General features: G+C 41.8%; 1 protein-coding gene across 2 annotated transcripts; it reads right to left on the reverse strand.

The window, feature by feature from the left end:
- Positions 1–4,664: 4,664 nt before the first annotated feature.
- Positions 4,665–25,447, reverse strand: tab1 (TGF-beta activated kinase 1/MAP3K7 binding protein 1). 2 transcript variants are annotated; one of them, XM_074630886.1, is made up of 11 exons: positions 25,323–25,447; positions 23,861–23,991; positions 22,416–22,569; positions 20,832–20,927; positions 19,905–20,043; positions 14,011–14,127; positions 12,658–12,769; positions 11,063–11,207; positions 8,817–9,030; positions 7,127–7,280; positions 4,665–5,308 (listed from the first exon to the last, which is right to left on the reverse strand). In XM_074630886.1, the coding sequence occupies exons 1-11, from the start codon at positions 25,353–25,355 to the stop codon at positions 5,086–5,088; spliced, it is 1,518 nt and encodes a 505-aa protein (XP_074486987.1). In that variant the 5' UTR covers positions 25,356–25,447; the 3' UTR covers positions 4,665–5,085. The 2 variants fall into 2 exon arrangements, with proteins under 2 accessions (XP_074486987.1, XP_074486986.1); XM_074630885.1 differs by having other exon boundaries at positions 4,665–5,311.
- Between the last annotated feature and the right edge of the window lie 790 nt (positions 25,448–26,237).

The following is a 26,237-nucleotide window of genomic DNA, read 5'->3' on the forward strand; positions in this document are numbered from 1 at the left end:
TTTTTACTTTTCTATCTTAAAGTACATTTTCCTGCTAATAATTCCGTATATGTACTTATGTAAAATGAATGCAGGACTTCTGTAGTGGAGTATGTTTGACTCGAGGCTACATTTACTTTCAGTATTAAGAAGTATTAAGAATACTTATAGACATGTTTGTCGAAACTCTCTTTGCAGGAACAGGAACAGGAACAGGAACTTGTTCTTTTGATAAACACATCTTGATAACGGTGTGAGCTGATAATGTCACCACAGAATGTGATGTGACAACATGCCGTTTGCACATCTTGTTTCTTTCTTTCTTCATGTCTTTTAACACAGTATCGAACATGGTGGCGCCCCGAACTGACACTTTCTTCACTACTCAGATTGACCTTTTGATTTTCTTCTTTATAAAGTGTATATTTATAAAGTTTTTTTTTTACTATTATTACACTATTGCACAAACAAGTTCATCAAGCTCCAGAATGAACGTTGTTATACTGTGCTGTATCACCAAGTCAAATTCCTGTGTTCATTTGGCGAATAGAGCGATTGATTCTGTGAGATAATACTGTAATGCACACCACTTTTCTTTGTGTCGCGTTGCATGATGTTTTAATAGTGAAAGTGTTGAATGTTTCAGTCCTGGAACGAAGCCCGGGATCGTCAACATCCGAGGCTACACTGTTTCCACGGAGACCATCCATCACAACGACACATGAGCACACACAGTCTGTTTCCAGAATACTTCAGCAAGGCACTACTGTATCTCTCCCAGCACGCAGCAGATTGATATCATGATAATAATAACATAACATACACAAAGAATACAGAACAAATGCATCATCTCCATCCATCAATGAGCTTTCATAGACTTCCCCTATAAGGAGAGGGACGGACAGAGCTCGGTTCAACCTCTCATCACTCACCTTAGACTGTTTCGTTTCCCCTTCACTTTACAAGGAGCAATAAAGTTAATTGAACCCACTTCTCCAGAATCAGGCCACAGCCTACGCAGGAGGAAAACACCAATTACCCCCAAAAATGAGCAATTAGTAGCACGCCCTGTGTCTGCTTTGACACTAAACAACTGTGTGTTACACTAAAGCTGCGACTGATGATTTGACGGGTTTAATGTGAAATTATTTTTCTTCCATTTATTACTTTTTTTGTGTGCGTTTCTAATCAGCTCCCTGATTAAGCCAATTATAGAGTTTCATAACAGTGTGGAGTTAATTTAGGGAATGAGATTAACTCCTGGCTCCCAACAGGAAATAACACTGCATGGTGACCAGTAGTACAGAATAGTAAAACAAAAAACATATAATTTCATAGAGAATCATTAAACTAGCTGAAAGCAGACGACGCAATTTCCAAGTCTAAAAGCTGAAAATGGATTTTCAAAGGAGAGACATCTCTGGTGTCAGCCTGCCTTTCATGGTAGAGGAGATGGAGATATGAGGGGTGGAGGTGATGAAGATGCATGTGAATGAGAAATGCTGCATGTGAATTAAAAAATGGAGTGATAAATTATCAAGTTGCTTTGATTCATTTAAAGCTGATTTGACTAAAACAGTTGTGATATGATGACAATAGAGGCAGGTTTCATCATTTTCACTATCTAACATTCATCATTCACAACATGAAGCTGACATTTTATCATTAAAGGAAATTGGCCTTGAGGGAGGAAGTAACAAAACAATTGAAGAAAAGAGAAGTGATGAAAATGCTTACCAACTGATTAATGGAAGTGATGAAAAATGTTGAATGATAAATCGTCAGTTGATTTGATGAGCTTGATTGGCATTTTATTTGAAACAGTGTTGCTCTGATAATCACCAGTCGATCATTCATCATTCACAACACCCAACTGACATTTTTATTGTTTACGGCATGCAATTTGTGTTACTTCCACCGTATGAATTGTCATTTTGATTGACATTTTGGGCGGAAGTAACACAAACTGCGTTCTGTAAATGATAAATGTCAGTTGGGTTTATCGATCAATTGACAATTTATCATTCAACATTTTTCAGTCCAAATACATTTTCATCTCTTCCCTTTTCATCATTTTTTGTGACTTCCACCCTTGAGGCCTCTTTCCTTAAAGCATCAGTAGGCGAGATTGGAGCAAATATGATTAAAAAAAGTTATTTTTATAAAACTGTCACTATATCCTGACAGTAGTGCATGAGACAGGTTATCTGAAAAAATGTGCCGTCATGTGTCCTCTGTGTCCTCCAGTGCTCCTAACGGCATCTGTAAGATTTCACAGACCGGAGGAAAACAACCAATCAGAGCGGATCTGGAGGCTGCCGTCTATGAGAGCCGGCTGTCAATCACTCGCCAAACTAGGCAGCGCTGATCGAATATGAATCAATAATCTGTTACTGTAATGTCTATTTCTCTCCTCAAATGTTTTCAGAAACATTTTGTAGTGTACTGTTTAGCTGTAAAATGAGAAAGTTGTGACCCGGCAGCCATGTTGAGATCAAGTTGAGGAAATACCAAGCACCGCCCACCAACCGGAGCACAGCCAATAGGAACGCTCTCTCATGAAATGACCTGTGATTGGCCAAAGTCTCCCGTCACCGGCTAGAAAAAGCCTGAAAGTCTAGTTATCTCTCAGAACACTTGAATTACAATATGCTGAAAGGTTGTTATGGTTTTTTGGCCAATGATGCCAAAACTATACTGCCTACTATATGTTTAAATGATAAATATCAATTTTGTGCTTTGAATGATGACTGTAAGATGATGAAAATGATGAAACATGGCTCTGTTTTCATCAAATCTGCTTTGGATTGACACTTTAGATCACCTCCATTATTAATTAATTTTTGGTAAATCCATCCCTCATACAGAGATACAGATTTCTTTAAACACCAGAGTGCCACGCAGTCACAGCTGGCTCATTTGGACATCACTCACTGGTACCATGTGAAATGTGTTTTCTCAACACCCTTCTTTCCGTCCTAGAAATAGTAATTCTGGAAAAGATAAAATTAGTTTACAGTGAAGTGCAATGAGCATCAAAAACTGTTATGCAATAGTGGAATAGTTTTGGGTTTTTGAACATTTAAATTAACAAGTAGAAAACTTTATTTCAAAGCACCACATGGGACAGAAGCACCACAGAGTGACGGTTTGGCTTTGACGGATGGCTCCATTTGCTGCAACAATCGCTCAGCTCCTCCCGTAGACCCGTCCCACTCCCGCCCGTCACATGACGGTCGATTATGTTTTTACTTCACTGCGTTATGAACACAATCTGCCGGCGCTCGAGTCTCCACACTCCCCATCCATCAAAGTCGCGCTGCTGAGGTGTCAGAGAGGTCCTCTTCCATTCTTCTCCGTTGTCATGTTGAAAAGAGCAGATCACGCTTCAAGGACTCAAACACAGCAGCTGAGGTAGACTCTGGCTGAGAACAGCACATCCCACATCTCATTCTCTCCTCAGACTGCAGCTCGTCTTGCTTAAGCAGACACTAAATCTCTTCATTATTGATCCCTGAACACTTCCAGGTTCAGCTTTTTGGTTTCAGAGTGGTCAGATTTAGGTTTGTGTCTTATATAACTGGATTTCTTGCCATCAAAATATTAAACCAAAGCCTTGAAATTGTATAATTTAAAAAAATACATGTACAGCATGATCATCCTTGCCTTCATACTTGGAAAAAACACTTTTTGCACAAAGCCCCCATACTCTCTGTGACATCATTAGTTTTAAGGCAACATTATGCAACTACTTTACCTTAAAATATATAGAGCTTCAAATCATTTTGATGCTACGCTGACTTGTTATAGGGAGAATGGTGCTTCTGTCAGTCTGCTCCCTGAACGCCTGTTCTTACACTTGGCTCACAACTTTGGGGTCTACGCTATTTTACTGCTATTTTTGGTCGCCTTGTCTCCTTTTGTAAAGATGACTCTAGAATCTCAACACTGTAATGCACAATCATGACATACACATCTTTTTTTTTTTAGGACAAACTGGGCTATCAGAATATGTAAGCTGCTGTGATGTCACATGAATTTATAAATAATTAAAATTACCATAAAGACGAGAGAAAAAATAAATAAATAACGGAAATTGAATCTCACGGACCTACAAGCTGCTACGATGGTGAACGCCATGTTATTCAATTACGCACGTCCCGTGAGCTCCGCACTCTGGGCAAACATCCAGCACGGCCTCTGTTTCCTCAACAGACTGACCCGCTGCACCACGGGCTAAATCTTGCCTTCTGTGAGCTTTTGCTAACGGCTAGCGACTTTCAACACGGATGAATGGATAAATACTCACAGAAGGCTTTCATTGATGGATTTATTACTTTTCATGAAGTCTCTGAAAAAACCCTGTTGTTCCAAGCTGGATTACAAACCGTTTGAAAGGAATACGATCCGTCCCGACGCCTCGTTAGAAAGCCACGGTGTTGACGAAGCAGCTGCAAGTTAAAGTAAGTCTCTACACTGCAGCGTTCCTGTCGTATGCGACAGCGTCGACCCCAGGGGGGTTAAAACACACCTTATGTGACCACCGGTCGCCACAGGTGACGTCATACCCGCTGAACGAGACCCTCCAGGTGTTGTTTGGTGAAAATCAAGACATCAAACTGAAATGTTTCAGGCAAGAGACGGTCAAATGTTAAAATGAAGAGAAACCCAGAGAGCCCATTGAGTCATTTAGATATACTTTCATTACAAATTAAAAAGTTCTTTCAAAACACATCCATTCAATCCATTTCAGGCCTTACAGTATGTCATCATTCTCAACTCCACAAACTCTCAGCTCTATGAGATTCCTGTTTTTTACCAACACAATCTGGATTACATATATTCACAATCACTCATGACCAGCATCTAAAACGGAAGCGCAGACATAATTTTGTGGTGTAGTGACACCAGTTTCTCACAGTCTCGGGGTTATTCTTTGCCCACTGGCTTCACTGATAACCCCAGTCCTTCCTCCATGCGTCCCCATGCACCTTTAGGTCACTTATTATTTTAGTTATGATACATTAAAAGCATTTCATCGTCCATCCCAAACCACCTCTTAAAATCTTTGTCCCTTCACAATCTGACTGGCACCCGGCACCCTCTTCACTGGGGTCCCAGTCCTCCCTGGGTGCTCTGCCCGTCGCTGTGGTCACTCCCCCACAGGCGGTAAAACTGACTGAAGTCCACGTAAGGCGGGACCCTACCCGTCTCGTCGGGCTGAGCCGCCTGGCTGCCTCTCTGGCGGAACAGGCTGCCGTCTCCCGAGCTGGAGCTGGAGCTCTGCGTCTGGGTGTTGGTGGACTGGAGGGTGGCTGTGGGGCTCTGACTGCTAGGGAGGGTGGAGGAGTAGGAGGGCGGTCGGTTGGGGAGGGTGGAGGAAGGTACGAGGGTGGGAATAGAGGAGGAAGAAGAGAGGAAGGGGTCGTGGGTGGAGAGACAGAGGAGAGAGGTGGAGAGAGGGAGAGGACGGGGAGGAGGAGGAGTGGTGGAAAGAGAGAAGAGGGAGGTGGAGACGGGGAGAGGAGAGAAGGGGAAAAGAGGGGAAAAAGGGAGTTCAATTATGGGCTGCAGGATGTCGACGGAAGTCTGGCAGGTAGCAGGGTGAAACGTGCTACGGGAGCGGAAAACAAAAAGGAGAGGCAAGGACAGAGTGTAGGACACAGGATGGATGTTGGCAGAGAGAAATACAGATGTGAGTCAGACAGTGAGTGACAGACAGGACAGAGTGAAAGTCATAAAGGAGGAGGAGATAGAGAAGCAAAAGGGCTAAAGAGGACACAGAAAGCACGCACATGCATATCAAACTGCAGGCAGGTAACCTCCCCGACTACAGGCACATTCCAAGCATGTCAAAGTATCACGCTTAATATAAATGAAACATGTATTAACTTGGCAGACGAACATCACGTACGACATAAAGCTTTAGTAGGCAGAAGGTTTTTGGCATCAGAAATTCCATAATAACCTTTCAGCATATTGTAATTCAAGTGAGACTTCTGCTCCTCCTCATGGCTCTGTTTTCAGGCTTTAGAAAATCTAGTGCGTGACGGGAGACTTTGACCAATCACAGGTCATTTCAGAGAGAGAGCGGCATTCCTATTGGCTGTGCTCAGGCTGGTGGGCGGTGCTTGGTATTTCCTCAACTGATCTCAACATTGCAAACGTTCTCATTTTACAGCTAAACCGTGCACTACAAGATGATTCTGAAAACATTTGAGGAGAGAAATAGGCATTAACGTAACAGAATATTGATTCATATTTGATCAGCGCTGACTAGTTTCACCGTTTGAATCGGAATTCGCCAGTTATTGACTTGCAGCTCTCATAGAGGGCAGCTGGACGGCAGACGCCAGATCAGCTCTGACTGCTTGTTTTCCTCCGGTCTGTGAAATCTCGCAGATGAGGAGACTCATCTCATGGACGTTGAAGTCACATGCTTCATGTACGATTTAATTTTTTTGAATTTTCCGCATTCCCACAAATTGAAAATGTGCATAAAAACAGGTGGCTGGAAACGCTCCGAATGTCTAAAATCAATAAAAATGACCGCCAAGAGCAAAACTGATTTAATTATATTGATACGCTAACAGTACGGTATATGGTGTACATGTTGTGCTTCTGTGAAAGTTCCATATTAAAATAGTTTTCCAGCTGTACTAGATCAGTCCTCCCTCTCTAGTCTGCGAAGGGACCCTGGCAAGATACTCAGAACTCACAGCGGCAGAACAATGGGGAAGTGAAAACCAGGCTCACACATAAATAAGCATAGCAGTGGAGGGACAAGGGGGAGTGAAAATCAAGCTTACCTAAAATAAATACAGCGAGGGAGGGAGGGACGAGGGAGTTATCTAAAATACAGCCAGAATAAACGTAACAGTCGGGAGGGAAGAATGGAGTCAGAATAAGGCTCAAAGTGAAAACACCAGTTGGACGAGGGAGTGAAAATCAAGTTCACGAAGCAGAAACAACGGCGGTGGGACAAAAATCAAGCTCATTCAGAGGATGCACGGCAGGGAAAAAAGTATGCAAAGGAGTAAAAATCAAGCTTACCCAGAGCTAACATACGAGTAGGAGGGGGAACCAGGAGTGAAAAACAAGCTTACCCAGAGCAAGCAGGGACAATACATACATAAACCAAGCTTACCCTGGTGTCGGGGTGCCTTCCTCCAAGGTGGAGGCGGTGTTGGTTCCATTGGTGAGAGTATTTTGGGAGGGCATGACCAGCGAGAGGGTGACACTGGTTTTACTGGTGCTCTGGCTGTTGGAGTAGGGCACCGACACGGGGTAGATACGTCCACCTGAGAGAAGACAAACAAGACGTTAAAGGCTGCTGTTGTCTGAGGGGTAGTTTACTTTTCACAAGTACTATTATCAAGAAAAACACAGTAAAACTAAAACTTCAGCATCTTATGAGCATCTTGGGAACCTTTTTTTTTCTCCTCGGGCTTTTGTTATTTTGGCTCGGTGTGGTATTCTTGGCTGCACCTCATGAAATCTTTGATTTCTCTTTCTCAAGGTTGGTTGAGCCCAGACGAGGATAAACCTAGTCCTATTTTAAGATTTATTCTGACGTGTGTAGCTTTCCACTGGCTCAGGACGAGACTTATCCGATTCTACATTTGAGTAACCAACTCTAAAAGTTCAATATAATCCACATCATACTTTCGGTATGGTTCTAAATTTCAACAACCCTAAAATGTTCTAATGATTCTTATATCCTAACATCTAATCTTATACTATGAATACTAAAGCTTAAACCAACTAAGTTTATATAGTTTTTAAATCTATAAAGCAGTGGTTGCCACCTGGGAGTTGGAATGTCAAAAGAGAGTCACAAGATGATCAACAAGTTAGGAAAGAAAAGCAAAAAATAAAAATCTACTCCCTAAAATTATATGACATTTATACGACGGCATATTAGGGCCACGTAGAAAAAAAAAAAATTACGGAGCCGGGGGAGGGGGGCAATTTCCGAGATTAAAGTTGTAAATTTATGAGATTTTTTTTTTAATATTTGCAAGAAAAAAAATCTGAAAATCAACCACATCACACCACAGATGCCGCCGGTAAACAGGGAACGCCACAAGCACACGTTAGTGAGGAGGCGCAACAGTATGGAACACGGCGATATCCTTCATCAGTTTCTGATGCACTAAAGCCATCACCTCATCCAAATCAGCATGCCATTTCCTTCTGAAACGGCCCCAATTCACGGCTTCAATGTCTCCTAAAATCACAATACTTCCTTATCATTCTATCCGATCGCAACGTATAATTTGAGTAGATCATCCACTGCAGGCATAATACAGTGCAGGTGGAGGCAGCAATGGTGTGATGAGGTTGATCCAACTTTGCAAAGTGAAGCGATGTGGCTCCTTGCAAAAAAAAAGATTTTTTTTCTCTTAAATTTGTGACTTTAATGTCAGAGATATAGAAGAGAGAATATCTGAGTTTTTTTACATACATTTTATATAATCTATATATATTTTATTTTACCCATCTCCCGCAGCTCCATATCTTTTTTTGTTGTTTTTACCTACAATGGACCCGATATGCCGTTCTCATTTATCTCTGCTATTTCCTTGTGAAATACTGAATAGTTTTACTTCTTCAGGCTTTACTTGAATTCAAAAGTTAAAACATATTTTTAGCTTGAAGTGCTAACAGCTCATACAGAAAAAAAAAGCGAGTTCACTTTGTTTTAAAGAGTTACGGGAAAAGTCGGCAACAACTGACATAAAGTGTTACTAGTTTTCAATGTTCTGTATGAATCGGAATAAAAAAACAAATTGAAAAAGTTCGGTTCCCTGGGCAGGTTTCCTTTCCTTTCCTACCCTGCGTGGGCGTGAGCACTCCGTCAGCCAGCGGGTAGTTGAGCGTGCGGATGAGCAGGGTCATGTCCTCGTGCCGAGAACAGTAGGTCGCCCTCTGACGGCCGGACACGTAGACGTCGTGGTGCAGCCGCTTAACGCGCTCCACCACCGACTGGGCCACCGCCTCCAGACTGGTCTGCTGGGCCAGCTCTGCTGCTACCATGGCAACGATTTCCTTAGGTGGACGGCAGAGGAGACAGGGAACCGGAGAAAGAAAGATTGATGTTAGAGTTGAAGAACTGAAGAAGATGATGAGGACAGAAAGAAAGAAAATACAATAAGTGATGGAAAGGAAACAGCAATGGACTTTTACTAAAACCAAAAGTGGTGAAGAAAAAGAAGGTGCAAGGACTAGTAACAAATCATCAGGGCTCTCAACTAACTTTTTTCACCATCCTCCCGAAACCGTCCCAAAATACAACCTAAGCTGTCCCAAATTAAAAAAAATTGTTTTATCATATCATTAGTTAATCATTAAAAGTGAGCTTTAACATAAATCGAACAGAAGTGGTTTATATTTCTGTTCATAATTTTATAATTTATCCAAAACTTTTATTTTATTTTAAAGTAATTTTATTGTTTCTTTTTTTTATTTATAATGTGCATGTTTGTTTTGATTTTGATGTTAACAGTGCAACTAAATTTAAGTATTTTTTTATGCGTAAAAAGTAGCATTTTGTCAAAAAACAAAATTTTACGTCCCCTAAAAGCAGCCCTGCTAGCTGCGCATCTTAAAGTTGGAGGAGCTGCTGGACAAGATGCTCCTGTCATGGGCAGAGGAGCAGCATTTTGCCACGGCGTCTCGCTTTACGGCAGAGGGTGGCTGTCAGAAGGTAGGTTTCATCATCACCTTTAACAGGTTTCTCTTTTTCTCCTCTCGTACTGTACTAACGAAACTCTCTGACATTGTCAGTCAGTTCGTCTGGTAGTGTTTTCCTCTAATAACGTGCTTTTTCTCCTGACTAACAGCTAACAACTCACGTTACTGCTACAACTCACACATGCTAACGATGCAAGCTAAACAAAGCTCGTCTACAAACCACAAACTAACTAGAAACGGACTATTTCAGTATTCCAAGATGAGTCCTAATGAACGTTGAAATCAAGATCCCAAACAGATGAAATGTCTTTCTTGTATTTTAATCTTGCAAGAAGAGGCACTGGTTATACAGAGTCGCACAAAGTCTGCAGAAGAGTGCACTGCAGGAGATTATTACAATGTGACTATATAGAAATCTACAACAGGGACTGTGAGAAAAGGAGTTGTTTTGCACAGATAAGGAGTTGTTTTACTCAGACAGTGTCCAAGTAATCAACACTCAGTACTTTCCCACTACATGAGACGAAGAGCACACAGACAGTAACTTTCCACTGTTGCATAAAGAGACATCATTACATACAATGAAATTGTCCATTACAAGCCTTATTACCCTCACAGGGGATGAAGAGGAGTAAGTTAGTAAATAAGTGGTTAAAATTAGTAACAAGATTTGAGCTGTTGCAGTTTTTTTGACTCCTCGTACTTAACATATGTTTTCATCAGCTCAGTCACTGTAAATCCAGACGTCGGCTGCTGACTCATTAGCGAGCGTTAACTGTAACGTTACTGTTAACATCAAACAGTCTAATGTTCGCTAACTGGTAACGTTAATACTTACGTTAATACGTTAAGTTTACCTCATTGATTTGGGAATAATTCCCCGTTGCCGCTGCAGATGTCGTGAGGTCAGAGGCCGGCGTAATGTGCTGTGTGTGTGTCTGTACGTGCGGGATGGATCGTACACTGGCAGTGTGTGTGTTTATGTTGTCAAGGAGGTTTAATAATAACGGTGCGCTACACAAAACGTGCAGTCATTTTCATCGCCGTTCATACTAACGTTTTTTTTTCTTTCAATTCTCGTCCCAAAACTCTTTTTCAACCTCCCTGATCATATTTGTTTTCGGCCCCGGGACGACGGGATGTCCTTAAGCTGGAGCCCTGACAATTAACAGAACAGTAACAGAAAGATGACATTAATGAAAAGGAGGAAAGAGGAGATGTGTGTGGGAGGAGACGACAGGAGGAACAGGAAGGAAGGGTAAAGATGAAATGCAGAGTAGGTGGTGGAGAGACATGAATGCAGAGATTAAGAAAAAGACACCAGGAAAACAAGTGGAGGGAAAGTGTGGTTGAGGTGGGAAGACACTGTCAGGATGAATCTGCTAACCTGATTGGCTTGTTCGGGGCCGTGGGCGGACTCCAGGGCATTGATGAGACCTTCTGACATCAGCAACAAGAAGCCCGTCACGCTGTCCAAAGACTGGCTGCCATGAATCTCCGGCTCTGCGATGATTGGCCTCGTCTTGGCCGCACTGATGGTGTAGGAGGACAGGAAATAGATGGATGAATTAATATCAAAGAGAGAGAAAGAGGAGAACAGGCGGGGGGACAGGGACTGGGACGAGAAGAGAGACATAAGTGCACCTGACCTAAATACAATAAACCTGGCTAATCTCACAGACCTGAAGAATCGCTTGTACTTTGTCCAAATCAAATTTCCTGCTCTCCCCTTGATGGCACTAAGGAGGGAATTCTATAAAGATTCTATTGTGTGTTTTTATTGAGGATCATAATTGGAATGACTCGTAGATATCTGAGCCTGATTTTGCTTGGCCTGGACAGCAGGGAGGAACAGGAAATGAGAAGTGTGAGAGAGGGGGGCCCCGGATCGTGGAATTCCAGGAGGCTCCGCTAAGGAAAAAAAGAGAGGCTGGAACCGAGTCAGATCTGATAACAAACAACATAACATGGAGACAGAGCCTCCACTGTCCAGGTGATGCAGAGTGTACACACACACACACACACACACTGCTACACTGATTCTACTTTAAAGGAATCGTTTGGATTTTTTGAAGTGAGGTACTTCTCCATAGTCGGTGTATTATCTACAGTAGATGGAGTTTGGAGAAACAGACAGGAGTACCAGCACAGAAGCAATGTGATGTACAGGCCTCAGGTGATGCTGAGTATACACACACTGCTACACCGATTCTACTTTAAAGGTATAGTTCGGATTTTTTGAAGTGAGGTACTTCTCCATAGTCGGTGTATTATATATTCTAAATATAGCGTACACTGGTCTAAAACACGTTTTGGTGCTGCCCCCCGTCCACAGCACTTAACTGCTTTGCTCCCATGATGGTATTCTTGTCTGTTTCTACAAACTGGCGCCACGCTGACCGCCATCTACTGTAGGTAATACACCGCTATCTATGCTCTCTTCAAAGCCACCAGACTCCATTGACAAAACAGTAAGTTTTACCTCTCAGAACACGGGAGTTGCTGGTCTACCGCTGCCTCGATCGGTTAGTTTGTTTGTGTTATTGTGTGACTTTTGGATCCGAACTAACCCTTTAAAACACCAGAGTCAAACAATAAGGGCCTTTACACAGCGGAGGGCGTGACGAGTATGTCTTGGGCAAAAACTATGTACAAAAACAGTGCCTTCCTACTGTGCCGGTGCCAAGAAATAGTTCCAGCAGGCAAGTGCCCGTGAAACTTGTTTTTAGTTTTCTAAAAACTCGGCAGCCCAGCTTGTCTGAATGAAAATAACTTATTGCAAAGAGTTATGACATTGACAAAGACACTGTATTCAGTTATTATTACCAATATTGATTTGGCTGTCAGATCAGTGCGTCCCCTAATAATAATAATAATAATAATAATAACAAAAAATAAAGAATACAACACAAAACAAGACAATAAAGAAGAGTGTGTGTACAGCTTGTGTTTTATGGTTTAGTTTGAGTATTCGGACTTCACCTGAGCAGGTCGATTTCATTGTGGTTGAACTTCACGCGGTAGTCTCCGAGCCTTCTGGTGCTGCTCTGACCAGCAATCTGCCCCGCCTGCCTCACACGGGCTGAATCCACACCTGTGAGAGTGAGAGGAGACAAGTTTAAGACAGGGAAGAGATGGAAAGTTAGGACAGAGAGGAGATGAGTTTGAGGATATGATGATAGGCAGACGGTATGGGGGGAGAGGAGCGAGAGATTTAGTATGGGGAAGGAGATTATAAAGCAATAAGTAGAAGGAGATGGGGGGTGGGAGGAGGAGGAGGGGGTGTGTGTTTGAGGGTGGATGAAATTATGAGGGGAGGTCACCTTCAGCTTGGTTCATTGAAACCATTCAGAGAAGGGCCTGAACAACAGAATAAACTGGAGACAGAGAGAACAAAGGGAGACAGAGAGCTCTATGCTGAGAAACAATGCAGCTAATCCTCCATTATATTCATTACAGGTGACAAGCTGCATCTAACGCTTCCTCTGCAAAGCTAATCACAATGTATGTATTTCCTGTTACATACAAGACCCTCATTACTGGACCATTAGCGTGGCTGTCCACCATGGATAGATGGCTCACTGTGTGTCTCTATGGCAGCTAGTCTACACTAACGGCTGTCTCTCCGTCGGCCTGTATATCCTTCCGGGGGAGCCCTGTATTTCAGGGATGGGAGGGTATCAATGGAACCTTCGTTAACATCAGTAGCTCTGTTATTTATCCATGGAGACTTTTAATGCCAGGATCAGAATACACAATATTTTTGACAGTTACGATGGTCACTATGTCAGATTAGACGATTGAGAATCATAAATTCTTGTCGTGACTCAGCCGCGACACATGACAGACTACACGTCGGTCCCCTGTTCCGACAATACACAAATCTAAACTGAAATTAAATTAAGGATTTCAAAATATATATATGACAGAATATTCAGATCGATAAGACAAAATTAATTTTGACCAGTTTCTTTGTTTTTGTTAGGATTAATTTAAGTCTTGTAAAAGCCAGAGAAAACAACAGTGAAGTCAGCAGAGTACAAGAGGAAGAAAGCAGCACTGCTAATCATGTTGGTGAAATGGGACGTCACTGACCAGATTATGTGACATAGATCTGTCTCAGCGGGTACTGGGGAATGGTTGGCTCAAAAATCTAAATGCCCGGTATGGTTTAGTATTATACTTTTCCCAAAACTGAGTGATCTAAAATAAAATAAACTGTGATAAAGTAAGGAAAAAGTTAACTAAATTAACAGTTAATAATGTAGAAAAATAATCTAAAAATAAACTAAAATAGTGTGGATAAAAAATAAATCTATCTGTCTGGCGTCTCACCCAGCGCAGACAGCCTCTGCAGCTCGTCTTCATTCTCAGTGCTGTGTGGTCGGCCGATCTGGAGAACCTGGTTCTGCCCATCGCTGCTGGACTTGCACAGCAGTGCCCGGTTGGTACCTGGAATCCCACACAAACATACAGTATTTGAGTTGAGTCAACATTTACACAAGACTGGACAAAAAGAATCAATTGGTTATTTAAGATGATCAAATACGCAATCACACTTCACTCAGTGATTCACTCACTAGTGTGTGTGTAAAATAAAAAAACATAAAAATGAATGACATTTGTACATTCTTGTCACATAATGCCACGCTGTGAACTGAATTAATATTAAAAATATAAGTTGTCATGAACACTGTTCATCCGAGGCAACGATGGCTCATTTTATTGAATGTCTGTTGTCGGCTGATTTGATGAGAGTTGACCGCCGTTTCCTGTCCGTGACAGAGTTAGCATGCAGCTTTAGCCGTGATGTCTAGCTCTGCTTTTCCTGCAATGTGTGAAACCCAAAGTGTTTCCATACTTTACTGGATGTGTAGTGTTTACCACGCTGGATTTAAAATGTGAGGGTGCAGGTCGTATCCACGTGGACCCTCCGCTGTTTTCTACTTTTGCGTTTTGGCCAGCCGCGGCCGGCTGGTTTGTTTTGGTTGACGGATACGGAACGGATATGACATCACGTTACTCAGATTATAACAATAAAAGCGGTAACTTCCTTCTACCTCCACATAGACTCAAATGAAGCAAATATGTCGATTCTGGCATTAAAAAAAAATCAATTTCAAAATCGTAAAAGAAAAATAAATTGCGATACACAGGTGAATACATTTTTTTCCCCCACCCCGACTGTTCATATGTGCAATGTGTGAAAAGCAGAGCCAGCCGTGCCTGTTATGTCCATGTACCCTTGGCTGAACCCCCCACACACTCCCACTCCGAGCATATCAAATTATGGGTCATACGACCTTAACTGTCAAATATATTTCACATCAGCACACAGCTGGTAGAGCTTTTTAGAGAACACTTACTCTTATGTGTAACCCTCTCTGGGATTCATGTTCTGTCAACTTTGAACTCTTGACCCCCACACAGCGGGCCAGTGGGGGAGACAGTTCTCCTTTCTACTCGCTACTAATTACTACCCCCCCCCCACCACCCCTTCCTATTCTACGCTCTGTGCCACGTCCTTGAGGACAAAAGAAAATGAATCCCAGAGAGAGGGTGAGGGGCTCTTTTCCTTTGCCTGCTGCAGAGTCTAGCAAAAAAAGACAGAAACATCTAAAACACTGTATTTAAGGGATTTAAACTCATAACCAGAGTCACTTTGAGTCAGTGCAACCTTAAGATTCATACGCTTGATTAATGATGACATCAAGCAGAAGTAAGAATAGCCACAGCACCCAGTTACATGAAACAAGCCCCGTATACAGCAGCAGGAATCTGGTACTTTGATGATTCTTAAAGAGGAATACTTCTAAGGAGGCTCCTCGGGGTGTGTGTGGGTGGATGTCTGCTCCAATAGTCCAGGGGCCTCATGTATAAACGGTGCGTACGTACTAAAATGTTGTGTACGCTGTGTTTCACGCTCACGCTGGGATGTATAAAAATCAACGTGACGTGAGAATGTGCGGACCGTGCCGCAAACTCTAGACCAGTCGTGAGAATGTGCGGGCCGTCTTCCAAACTCTGTCATCTGGCAGTGTCAAACTACAAAGTCCTGAAACTCGCTAAATGTGTAAAAATATTTTTTCCACTCAACTTACTGAGCTTTATTTATGATGTGGAATCAAAAAAAACAACCCACATATTTCTTAACTAGTTTGCGCATAAAGTTTAACATCAGAGAGGCACAACAAAAACACATTTAAACTAATTTCCCAGAGATGGCATGCCTTAACCACTGTGCCAAAAACAAAATCGCGTGCTGCACAATGTGGCAAACCTCCGTGGTGAGCCTGTGTCCCCTGGAGCTACAGATGGATGAACCGGACCCTGGCACACCTAACAATGAGCCAAATGCAGCAGCTATACGGCGCCGTTTGGATGAGATACACAGAACGTAAAGCAACTAGGTGAATTGAGACACACGTTTATTTTTAACAAGGTCTTTTAATATATGACTTATCCCACCATCATTCATTCTTTTTAATTCGTTGCATATATATATATTATCCTTCATTGCATTGACAATCTCTCTCTGTGACTCCAGCACAGCGTATAGTATATTTGAGGACGCGGCCAGACCGGCGCCCCTCAGCAGCCGAGGCACGAGGCGCAGCTGATCGTGCGCCTTCGGAAGCCTTCGGGAACCTTCGGGAGCGCACGGTCAGCTGCTGTGGAGACGTTGCGTTTGTTACTGATTCCTGATGAAAGACCATCAAATAAAATATGTTTTCTAGCTTCCACCTCAGTAACAAACACTTCAATTTCACACTCTGTGAAATTCTTCTTTTTTGTTCCTTTTCCAGCGTGATTTGCCACATTGTTATTTGGACAATAAGTGACAGCATGGCGCGTGTTTATAGTCATTTGCATAGTTATTAATGGGAGGAGACAAGGCGGACCAAGTGGCACGTGCAGCTGCGCTCAATTTCACGTCAAGTGGGATGTATAAAGGAAAGGTGCGCAGGAACAGGCGTACGCATGGTTTTATACATGTGAAAATTTCTGTGCGTACGTACTTTTCCAATTTTGTGAGTACGCCATCTTCCAGTGTGAAAGCTGCGCAGTCTTTTATACATGAGGCCCCAGACGTTCCCAACAGTTAAAGCTGGAGTACGGGACTTTTACATAGAAATTAACATCCGTCAGGACAAACAAGTTCACACAATGCTGATCAAGCCAATCACCGCCTGGGAAAGCTCTCCGTATAACAAAGTATACCGGTCAGTCTGTGGCAACTTTCCTGCTCGCCACATCTCCCCCGCCAACACATTCCACTCACAATTCATCAAATACCGCCGCTTGGTCAGTGCCCCTCGAACATCGGAGAACGCCGCACGGGGTACCAGGACCAGGGATGTCAATATACGCTTGTTATATGCAAAGCGTCCTTTCGAAATAAGTGTGAAGTTAGGTTTAGGCAACACAACCACTTAGTTAGGGTTAGGAAACAATCGTGGTTGACGTTAACTTCACTGACTGCCAACTCATGAGTTTTTGTGCATCCTAAAGTCCTCAAACATGTGTCCGTAAATTTTTAATTAACGCACGAAATCCAAGATTGCTGACTTCCTGTTGGCCGAAAAAATAAAAAAAATATTTTGTACGCTCTTGCAGATGTGAGCAATGACCTACTCCAATTTCGTGAAGATGGAAGTAACTTTTTTCTCAGACCTGCCTGCATTTGGGGGCGCTATGGAGCCCGCTGGCGACGCCCGAGCCCAGTCACTACAGAACTTTGCAATTTTCGCCAGTTCTGATTCGTATTCCACTTTTGGCGAGATTTCGTGCATCCTAAGCGCCTCAAAAATGCGATCTCGCAGTGGAAAAATAATAATCCTTAGAAAAATAGGTTTCCTTGCACTTCGCGCTACGGACACCGTTGGGTCCCTGGCACTTTTGTCTTCGGGCCCTAATAATGGACCCTCCCCCCTTCAATCCTTCCTCTGAAGTTTCTTTTTTTCATCTGGAGCATCCAGTCCAGGTAGTTGCTGCTCTGTCACTGGTAAATACTTTCACTGCCAGAGGGAGGACACAAAAGTTCTGCACTCCAGCTTTAAGGATCTAAAATGGCCTGCAGGTTGGTGTCGTAAAATATCAATGACACATGCTTCTTTTCTGTTCTGTCGCCAATCTGAACACACACATTTATACACACACACAGAGCAAGCTATCATGCGACTGCCCCCGCAGCCAAAAACAATGACTGACATTGTCGGTGTGTTTTCAATAAAGAGAGTCAATACGATTCCAACATCTGTCTGAAAGCCTCAGAAAACTAGAACCGGTTGGAAACAATTTCTGGTTCTTTGTAGAAATGTGTAAAGCACATGTTCTCGGCAGGGCATTTCATCTCATCTGTGTGAGACCTACTGATTTTGGTTTAGGTATTTCAAAACCATGACAAATCAGCATATTTTTTGTAAATTCTGAGTACTAAGAGCACATGACCACAGAAATATTTCACCAAATATTTTGTAACACATACAGTACTGTCTAGTAGGGGTGTAACGATACGTTTTTACAACAATACGATTTCCATGGTTCCGATACGATTCAAGGACGATATTTGGCTCATCTAGAGCGATACGATGCGATTCAATGATTTGAAATCGATGCAGTAACTTTTTTTGACAGTGCCTGAAACTCTGCCGACCGGCTCCTCTACAGGGTGAGAGAGCGAGGAGTCCAGTCTGCATGCACGCCATTGATGCGTGTTCACGCTGCAGAGGGCAGAGCTGGCAAGCTGGCAAGCTGGCGCATGTCTGGAGAGTCTACCGGAGTAACGTTTAACATTTCTTTACTAATAAAAGTGCAAAAAAACACTTTCATATAACGTTTGTCGTCCTTAAATACAAAGTGCAAATCCTTAGTATCAATACATCGATGTAGTAGATGAATCGTTACACCCATACTGTCTAGATACTCAGGGTTGTTACAGCTTAAGACAAGATAGATTTAAGACTTTTTTTAATACCACTCGGAATGAAATTGAAGAACAACTTTACAAAAAACAAATTTAAGAAAAAAACTACATCACTTACTGAGGGTTAGGGAGGATTTTGTTTATTTGAACATAAAAGACTTCCCCATGTCGTCACTAGCAGACAGAGCACCTGCTCTGAGCGTCAATAAAATACAAGTGTTGTTGGTTCCGCTATCCTGATGATTTGGAAAGTTCTACTCACACCACAGGGACTTTTTTTTTCTTCCACCCGGAACCACCTGGTCTAAATCTGTCCCTGCTTCCTCTGGTTGAAATGAAATGAGTTCTTGGTCCCCTGGGAACGTTACAATGAATATGAATTCATAAACTTTAAAGTCCCTATCTGCTTTCAGTGAAAACCACCCAACGAATCCATAAAGGTAGTCTCTGATTTTCAAAGAGTGACAAGCCCAAAACCAAAACCTAAGTAAGCCTGACATCTACTGGTGTAAAGCAGACTCTGAGGGGGCCATCTACTATTGGCTGGTCTTTCGTGCAAACCATATTTTCCAGCACTACTACAAAGATGAAAAATAAGGTAAAACTAAATCACAGTATTTCTGTCACATTTATAATAATGACTCTGTAGTAGTATTAAACGCACAATATGTAATGTTCTGCCACTAGAGGTCTCTCAAATCAATACAATAACAAAAGACAGTGTCTGGTGAAGCAGCGTGGGATCATGGAAGTTAGTTTCTCCCGGTTAGGATTCCTTCAGTGTTCAAGTTTTTACCAGGAGCCGAATTTCAGCTGAGGTTTCCTCCTCTCCAAAACAGACAGACCAGCTGATTAAAACCGGTAAAAACACTGAATAAAGCAGCTTCACATTAAAAATCTATGTATCACCGACGCCGTTCGGCGGACACAGGACGTCCTGGAGGGGCTGTGAGTCGAGCTGCCGCTAACGTTTGCTCAGCTTGTTTGTCTGATAACTTAATATCCAGAACTCCGATGACTAAAATCGTCCCCAAATTAATTTTCATCCTCCCTGATCATATTTTTTTCAGCCCCGGGAAGGCGGGACGTCCTTAAGCTCTAGTCCTGGCTGGTAGAGAAAGGAGCAGGGGGATATTAGGATGGACAAGCGACTGGTGGGGCAGGGGGGACGCAAGTTTATGCAAAATGGTTGTGTATACAGGGGCTGCACCTTCAGTAATGGTACTGTTAAAGTCAGACTAGACAACTCTAGCCTGTGTAAATGTGTGTGTGTGTGTGTGTGTGTGTGTGTGTGTGTTCATACCAACACTGGCGATATAGAGCTTGTTGTTGAGGATCAGTGCCACCACGGCCGTCGCTCCTCCTGACACCTCCTGCTCCAGCTCCTTCAGACGCTCCTGCATCTTCTGACTCTGAGGAGAAAGCTGGTGGAACGACACATTCTGAGAAGGAAGACAGGAAGAGAAGAAGGAAACAAGGAGAGGAGGAAGAGGGAGTAGTGAGGAAGATAAGTAAAGGAAATGTAGTGAGTTGAGGGAGGAGGAGAAGGAGGAGAAGGAGGGAGGGGAAGACGTAAAAGCAGGAGACGACAGATGGAAGGAGAAAAAGAGGGAGTGATGAAAGAGGAGGCGGGAAATAAACGAGCATTGAGCCAGAGACATGAGATGAGGGGAAAGGCAATTGGAAACAAGAGGAGAGGGAGGAGTGGTGGAGGAGGAAGAAAGGAGGCATGCAGGAGGTGAGATGAAAAAGGATAAGAGATGAGTAAGAACAAAAGAGATAGTGAGCATGAAAGAGACAGATAAGCAAACAGGACACAGTGAGAGAACAGAGAAAAAAGGAGGTTATGAGTATCTGTTCTTAATGAACCAACTCACAGCAACACACAGTGACTAACATCATCTTACAAAAACGCCCACACCAGCAGCAACAATATCAGGACTGAATATAACACTAAAAACAGGGATTGAATGACGAGGCAGGGAGAGCGGGATCCAGAGAGGGACAACTGAGACCGGCTTATCTTATGAAACAGGCTGATGAGACCAATTAGAACATAACAAGCTCATTTTCCAATGGCTGAGCATTAGCTCACACTAATGCCCAAATCTGCGGTTGCTATGGAAACCAAAAGAGAACCCCTCTTCTCAATTTTCAGCCAAATCTGTCAATATGATTTGCAGAGTGTGTGTAAGCGTGTGCGTGTGTGTGTGTGTGTGTGTGTGTGTACCTCGTTGTGTGGTAGGAGGTAGTTGGACAGGTTAGCTTTCTCAGCCAGAGCATCATCTATCGTCTCAAAATAGCTCTTCTCCACCACGTCAAAGGCCTGCCACAACAACAACAACAACAACATCATCAACAAACATCTGGATGACACAATGTTGGCAATTATCCAGGTCACTTACATGAATGACAAGTACATGCTCTAAATCAGTGGTTCCCAACCTGGGGGTCCTGACCCTAACTAAGGCCCTGGTCAGACCTGGCATTAACATGCGTCCTGAGTGGACAGCTTTAAGTACGTCAGTTTACACCTGGCATTAGAATGCGTCTCCAGTGACCACTTTTGATCCGATCTCACTTCCCCGCCCTATATGCAAATAAACATGTAGTAAACACACAGCTAATACAGCAGACGTTGTGACGTAATATTACAGGAATGTCAGTAGTAATATCCCACATATTCGTGAATTCAGGAACATTTTATTCACATCGAAATAAAAGGTTATTGTACCGGCGGTCCCCGGGGACCTACGTTCCACGGGCCCCGTTGCCTTTGTGGGGTACAGAGCGGTTCAGAGAGCCGGGGATGAGAGCGAGTGGGCGATTGGCAGAGAGAGCAAGCGGGCGGGCGGGCGGGTGTCAGCTCCGTGCAAAATAATATCATACTTTGATATTTTTGTGAGATGGTTATTGTACCGTGAAAATCTCATACTGTTTCAATTAGGGTGTCAAAGTAATAACACGTTAACGCAAATTTGTTTTAACGGCAATAATTTCTTTAACACATTAACGCAACTTGCTATATTTAGGTTGTAACGGGCTCAGTTTTAAAGCGTGGGAGGTTTAATAACGCTCCAAACTTACGCTAAATCTTGGCGAGGAAAAACTGGCATGGCCATTTTGAAAGGGGTCCCTTGACCTCTGACCTCAAGATATGTGAATGAAAAATGGGTTCTATGGGTACCCACGAGTCTCCCCTTTACAGACATGCCCACTTTATGATAATCACATACATTTGAATAAAGTAAGCATATTTGCCCACTTTCATGTTGATAAGAGTTTTAAATACTTGACAAATTTCCCTTTAAAGTAGATTTTGAACAGAAAAAATGTGAAATTAATTTGCTTAATTGTGATTAACTATGGACAATCATGCGATTCATTACGATTAAATATTTTAATCGTTTGCTGCGAGTGATCGTATACATTTAAGTCACGGATTTTGTCTTAAAATAAGTGACTGCTGGGCGCCTGGGTTAGCTCAGTTGGTAGAGCGGGCGTCCATGTATCAAGGCTTGGTCCTGACCGCGGCGGCCCGGGTTCGAATCCGGCCTGTGGCCCTTTCCGCATCCACTCTCTCTCTCTCCCCCCTTTCAAGACTCTATCCACTGTCCTCTCAATAAAATGGAAAATGCCCCCAAAAAAAAAAACAACTTTAAAATAAGTGACTGCAAAGGTGTGAGAAAATGAATCAATGCTGTACCCTGGAGAATAAAAGTATATTTCTCACTCTTCCTAGAGTATAAAAACATTATAGTACTTGCTTTGTAACCATTAACAAGTGACATTTCCAATAGAAACACACACATACCTGTGTGAGGATCCTGCGGACGTCGTTGTCTGTGTGACTGGAGTTGAGCTGTCCCAGCAGCAGTTCAGCTGTCAGACACTGGGAGGCAAAACTGGCCACTCTGCTGCCATCGTAACCGTTAAAAACCCCGTACAGGAAACAGCCGTCCTCGCCTCTGATTGGTGGAGGAAGAAAAACAACTGTTTCAGTTCAAAGATGGAAGACAGAGGGAATTCAAACATCCTTCATCCATAACTCTGAGGATTGTAGTGTGTTTTGTGTAAAATGGAAGGTGTTGGCAGCCTAATGATTTTCTAGCTGGGGTCATGTGACATGTCATTGAGGACAATTAAATAGATTATAGTTGAAACTGGCAGTAAGAACACAATTTGTCTGCAGTTTGAGTGTTTGTCGATAAGCATGCCTCAATAAAACACTTCCTCATGCGGTGCTGTTTGCAGCGACATGACTCTGTGTGTCAGTCAACAAACGTCAAACACTCAGATATTTACACATGATTAGAGAAGCAATGCCAAACAATCACAAGGGAAAAACCTGTTAAACACGTTGAAAACATTTCTGTGATTGTGCTCGCTTGTGTGTAACCCGCACTCCTGATAATTATAAGAATTCAGGAATTACTGTAATGTAAGAATCCTATAATGGTAATAACATATTATCATTATTATTTTTAACCCATATGTAACCGGAGGCCTGTACTACGAAGCGAGTTGAACATACCCAGGGTATCTTCTTGTTATCTGGCTTCACTAACCCGAACAAACGAGATCACGCTAAGCGGTCCTAGGATGCTGGTTATCAACTCGGTAAATCAACCCAGAGTTTCTCCATCTGGCTGTGAGCGTGTTCACATGAACAGGGCGGTGTTTGCAGCATCTGACCAATCACAGACATGGAGACGTGCAGTCCGACAGGCAGAGCGGCACATTTTACAAAGGATGAGCAAACTATATTAGACAAATACAAAGAAATTAAACGTCCAAAGTCCAAAGACATGCAGGTTAAGTTAATTGTTGACTCTAAATGCCCGTAGGTGTGAATGTGAGTGTGAATGGTTGTCTGTCTCTATGTGTCAGCCCTGCGACTCCTAACGGGATAAGCGGTTGCAGATGGATGGATGTTCTTAATATGCCCTTGTACAAAGTATTTCCTTTTATAATTGTAATTTAACTTATTATTTTAATGGAGCTTCCCAGCAAAAAGCATTTCACACGATTGTACCTGTATAACCGGCGTGACAATAAACATCTTGAATCTTGAATCTTGAAATAAAGTTTGAGTATAAAACCTATATATGAATGTGTTTTTTAAATGAATGATGAATTGTTTGTATGTTTTCTTTTCTTTTGCTGCTATGGATCCTCCTGTGTGTCTGAAATAAAGTTTGGATGTGTCATTCACATAGGTGACACTGCTGGGTCTTTCGTGTTCCCAGAGAGTCTCACCTGAACCTGAGGTGTCCATCCTCGTTGGGGTGGATCAGAGCTCCTTTCCCATCAGGTCCATACACACAGTTGGTTGCTGTGCCAACGCCGCACATCTGGCACAGCGGCAGGTCATCTGTCCAGCTCTGATGCTGTCAAAGGACACAAAGATGTTTACAAAGTCCATTCTCTATACATCTACACTGCTTTTCACTAACAACTGAGCACACACAGGCTTCCAATGTCTCCAAAGTGTCACCAATAAGTCGCATTAGGTTGAGATTAAAGTTGGGATAGATAACTAGCTGTTAGCAAAACTCACTTGAGAAGCTAAACTAAACCAAGGCCTGTAGAAGGAGGCTGGGTAACGAGTCTGTGGCTATAGCGCATGCGCAGTGAGTGAATGAATGAATGACTTTATTTCGAACATAAAAATAAATAAAAACAGATACAAAATAATAACAAACAAAACAAGAGCAATAGTGTCCGAAAAGGAGTAGGTAGAAGTAAAACTTATATTTCCCTACCCCTTTCTCACTTCTCCTCTAATGTCTCATATATCATAGGATGATAATATAATATATAAACTATCCCAGATTTATTTACATCCCAAATTATATATATACAAAATAAAAATATTTACGAGAAAAAAGTCACAAATTTGCATTATAAAGTTGTAAATTTACAAGAAAAAAATTGAATATTCTCTGAGATTAAAATGGTAAATTTACGAGAAAAAGTCACAAATTTATGACATAGACACATATATATCTCTACATATATATATATATATATGTATATATACATATACACATATATATATATATACATATACACATATATATATATATATATATATATATACACACATATATATATATATATATATATATACACACATATATATATATATATATACACACATATATATATATATAAAAGTATATATATATATATATATATATATTTATATACATATATATTATTTTCCTACTTTGTTGTAGGAACACAATGCTTTTTAAAATTAAATTTTCCTCTTAAATTATAACCCCCCTCCATGTCAAAAAACTTTTTTTTTTTAAATATTGCCCGGAAGTGAATTATGTCTTGCTTTGAACATAATTATTGCGGTTTTAAATTTGACCAAATCCATGAATTTCAATGCATGTGACTTTAAAAACAGTGTGTTCGTTTGTTCCCTATATCCCATGTGCAGGCCGGATTCTACTGCGCATGTGCAATTCCCCCCCGGAGATATGACGCGTTGATGACGCGTGTCCCAGCCTCCTTATATAGGCCTTGAACTAAACTAGCTAACAACTAGCACTAGCATGACTGAAGGAAGCCAAACAACAGCGAACGGAGCAAAACAAACGAACACGGCCACCCGGGGAGATAAATGAGACCTTAGCACGCTTAAAACAGTGATGAAACAGTAACATTAGAGGTTAGAGAGAGAGATAAAGAGAGTTTCTACTCTTACGCTCTGCATCAAGCTCCTGCGCTGGGCCGCCATGTTGGACGGTGCTCGGTGCGTTCATGGCTTCATTGCAAGGTCGGAATTCCAAGTTTCAATGTGATAAACACCACATGGTGGGAAAATAAGTGATAATGAAATGAAAATAAATAAATAAAAGTACATGTTTCCTTGGCTGCTGTGATAATTAATCGCTGCTATTGTTAATAACAGAAAAACATAACACGTAAATTATCATTTAACAATCATCAACCAATCACTCTACTAAATTCCGACAGCAATTTAAGGCAACATCTTTATAATTTTGTTAAACTCCTGATTTTTTAAAATATTTATTTATATTGCAATATGTTCTCTGTTCAGTTTCCATTCAAGTGTTTTTTTTTACACTACAGTATCCTTAAATTAATTAATTAATAAAAAAAGGAGGAACAAAATCAGGGACACCACTTCCGGTTTGTTGCTATGCTGAATTTATTTGACGATATCTCCACCACGTGGGTTCATTATGAACTACAATAATAGAGAACATGTTGTTAGGCCTTTTGAGCATCATTATTGGCATAATTTAGTTTATTCACGGCTGCAAAGAAGTACACTACTCTCACCATTAATAGTAATTTGTATTTGAGGTGGCATTCTGGTGCAGTAATGATACATGTATAGGCCTATCTAATGATATGCTATTAATCAATTGATTTCTGGGAACCAGTGCATATTTGGTTGATGCACCTAAATAAATCTAAAGCCTTTGTAAATTAAAGGTCTGTTTTGAAAGCCTATTACATGCTTAGAATTGAGGAAACTAATCTAAAGTCAGCCAGTAACACCCTACTAAGCAGCTTAACTCTTTGAATTAAGGAATTAATATGATTTATCCTTTACCAAATCAAAAGCTCTCCTTATAAAACCTGCACTTAG

Source organism: Sebastes fasciatus, chromosome 3 (genome assembly GCF_043250625.1).
Source record: "Sebastes fasciatus isolate fSebFas1 chromosome 3, fSebFas1.pri, whole genome shotgun sequence".
NCBI lineage: Eukaryota > Metazoa > Chordata > Actinopteri > Perciformes > Sebastidae > Sebastes > Sebastes fasciatus.